Source organism: Manacus vitellinus, unplaced genomic scaffold, assembly GCF_001715985.3.
Source record: "Manacus vitellinus isolate BGI_N305 unplaced genomic scaffold, ASM171598v3 scaffold_47_pilon, whole genome shotgun sequence".
In the NCBI taxonomy this organism is placed as follows: domain Eukaryota; kingdom Metazoa; phylum Chordata; class Aves; order Passeriformes; family Pipridae; genus Manacus; species Manacus vitellinus.
Genome location: NW_021940585.1, coordinates 178,711 through 180,325, shown reverse-complemented (window position 1 = coordinate 180,325; position 1,615 = coordinate 178,711). Strand labels below are relative to the sequence as shown.

General features: G+C 54.7%; 1 protein-coding gene across 1 annotated transcript in view; it reads right to left on the bottom strand.

Annotated features, from left to right (window-relative positions):
- The window catches only part of RBM15 (RNA binding motif protein 15), a 9,839-nt gene extending 9,532 nt beyond the window's left edge, over positions 1-307 (bottom strand). Inside the window, 1 exon segment of the mRNA XM_029962471.1 lies at positions 271-307. Within this exon segment, the coding sequence (XP_029818331.1) occupies positions 271-307 (37 nt within the window).
- Positions 308-1,615: the final 1,308 nt, after the last annotated feature.

The window sequence follows — 1,615 nt, the reverse complement described above, 5'->3', positions numbered from 1 at the left end:
AGCTCCGTTCCCTTCCCAGGACACATTCCAGCCCCTCAATGCCTTTCTTGGCAGCAGGGCCCCAAACTGGCCCCAGGATTTGAGGTGTGACCCCACCAGTGCCCAGCACAGGGAACAGACACTGCCCTGCTCCTGCTGGACACACCATGGCTGGGACAATCCAGGTGCCATTGGCCCCTTGCCCACCTGAGCACACCTGTGCCCACAGTCAGCCGCTGTCACCAGCACCCTTCAGGTCCTTTCCCAGCGTTCCAGCCCCTCTCCCCCCACCTGGAGCATTCCATGGGGTTGTGTTGACCTTGGCCATGGATCCAGCCTGTCCAGATCCCTCTGCAGAGCTTCCTGTCCTCCAGCAGATCCACATCCCACCCAATTTGAACTGCCTGAGGGTGCCCTCAATCCCCTCATCCAGATCATCAGTAAGGATGTTAAACAGGACCAGCCCTAAAACCAAGCCCTGAGGAACCCCAGTAGTGACTGTGTAGAACCACAGAATTCCAAGCTGGTTGGAAGGGACCTTGAAGCTCATCCAGCCCCACTGGCTGCCATGGGCAGGGACACCTCCCACTGTCCCAGATTGCTCCAAGCCCTGTCCAGCCTGGACTTGGACACTTCCAGGGATGGGGCAGCCACAGCTTCTCTGGGAATTCTATCCCAGCCCCTCGTTGCCCTAACAGGGAGGAATTCCTTCCCAATATCCCATCTAACCCTGCTCTCTGGCAGTGGGAAGCCATTCCCTCTTGTCCTTTCCTTTCAGGCCCTTGGCCAAAGTTCCTCTCCAGCTCTCTGGAGCCCTTTAGGCATTGGAAGGGCTCCAGGTTCTCCCTGGAGCCTTCTCTTCTCCAGGTGAACATTCCCAGCTCTCCCAGCCTGGCTCCAGAGCAGAGGGGCTCAGGTCCCATCATCACCTTTGTGGCCTCCCCAGGACTTGCTCGAGCCACTTCCCAGGGAGACACAGCTGAAGGATAAAACTTAGGCACTACCATATCCCCCTGGAAAAGTTCTTACTCTGTCAAGATGGTACCATTTTCCAGCAATACCTCACTTCAAGAGCTGCTGGAAAGGTTTCTGGAGGGCGGGTTGGAGTTGATGGAGGAATTAAACCTAGCACACAGAGGGTTTTAGAGAGCAAATGTCCCAGTTTACAATAAAAAGGCATCACTTCAGTCTGGATCAGATGCCCCCACATCCCATGCAGAGACCTCTCCCCTCTCTGCCAGCTCCTCTCCTGCGTGTCCCAGTGTGTCTATAGGATCATGGAATGATTTGGGTTGGAGGGACCTTAAATCTCATCTCATTCCACCCCCTGCCATGGGCAGGTACACCTTCCACTATCCCAGGTTGCCCAGAGGAGCTGAGGAATTAATCCTCAAACAGGTGAGGGAAAACTGGGGGAAAACCTATTTTGCCATATTTCAGCTTCATCCTTGAGGTTCCACATGGTAAAACCTGGCACAGCTCCACTGGCTGGAGAAGAAATCCATCACCAAGGTCCTCTCTTCAGGTGCCTGGGCTTGGGAGAGAAAGACAGGGATTAAAATTCCTCAACTGATGAGTCATGGAGCAAAAGACACCTTGGAGGAGCACTGGGCCACATCACCCTCCTGACAGACAT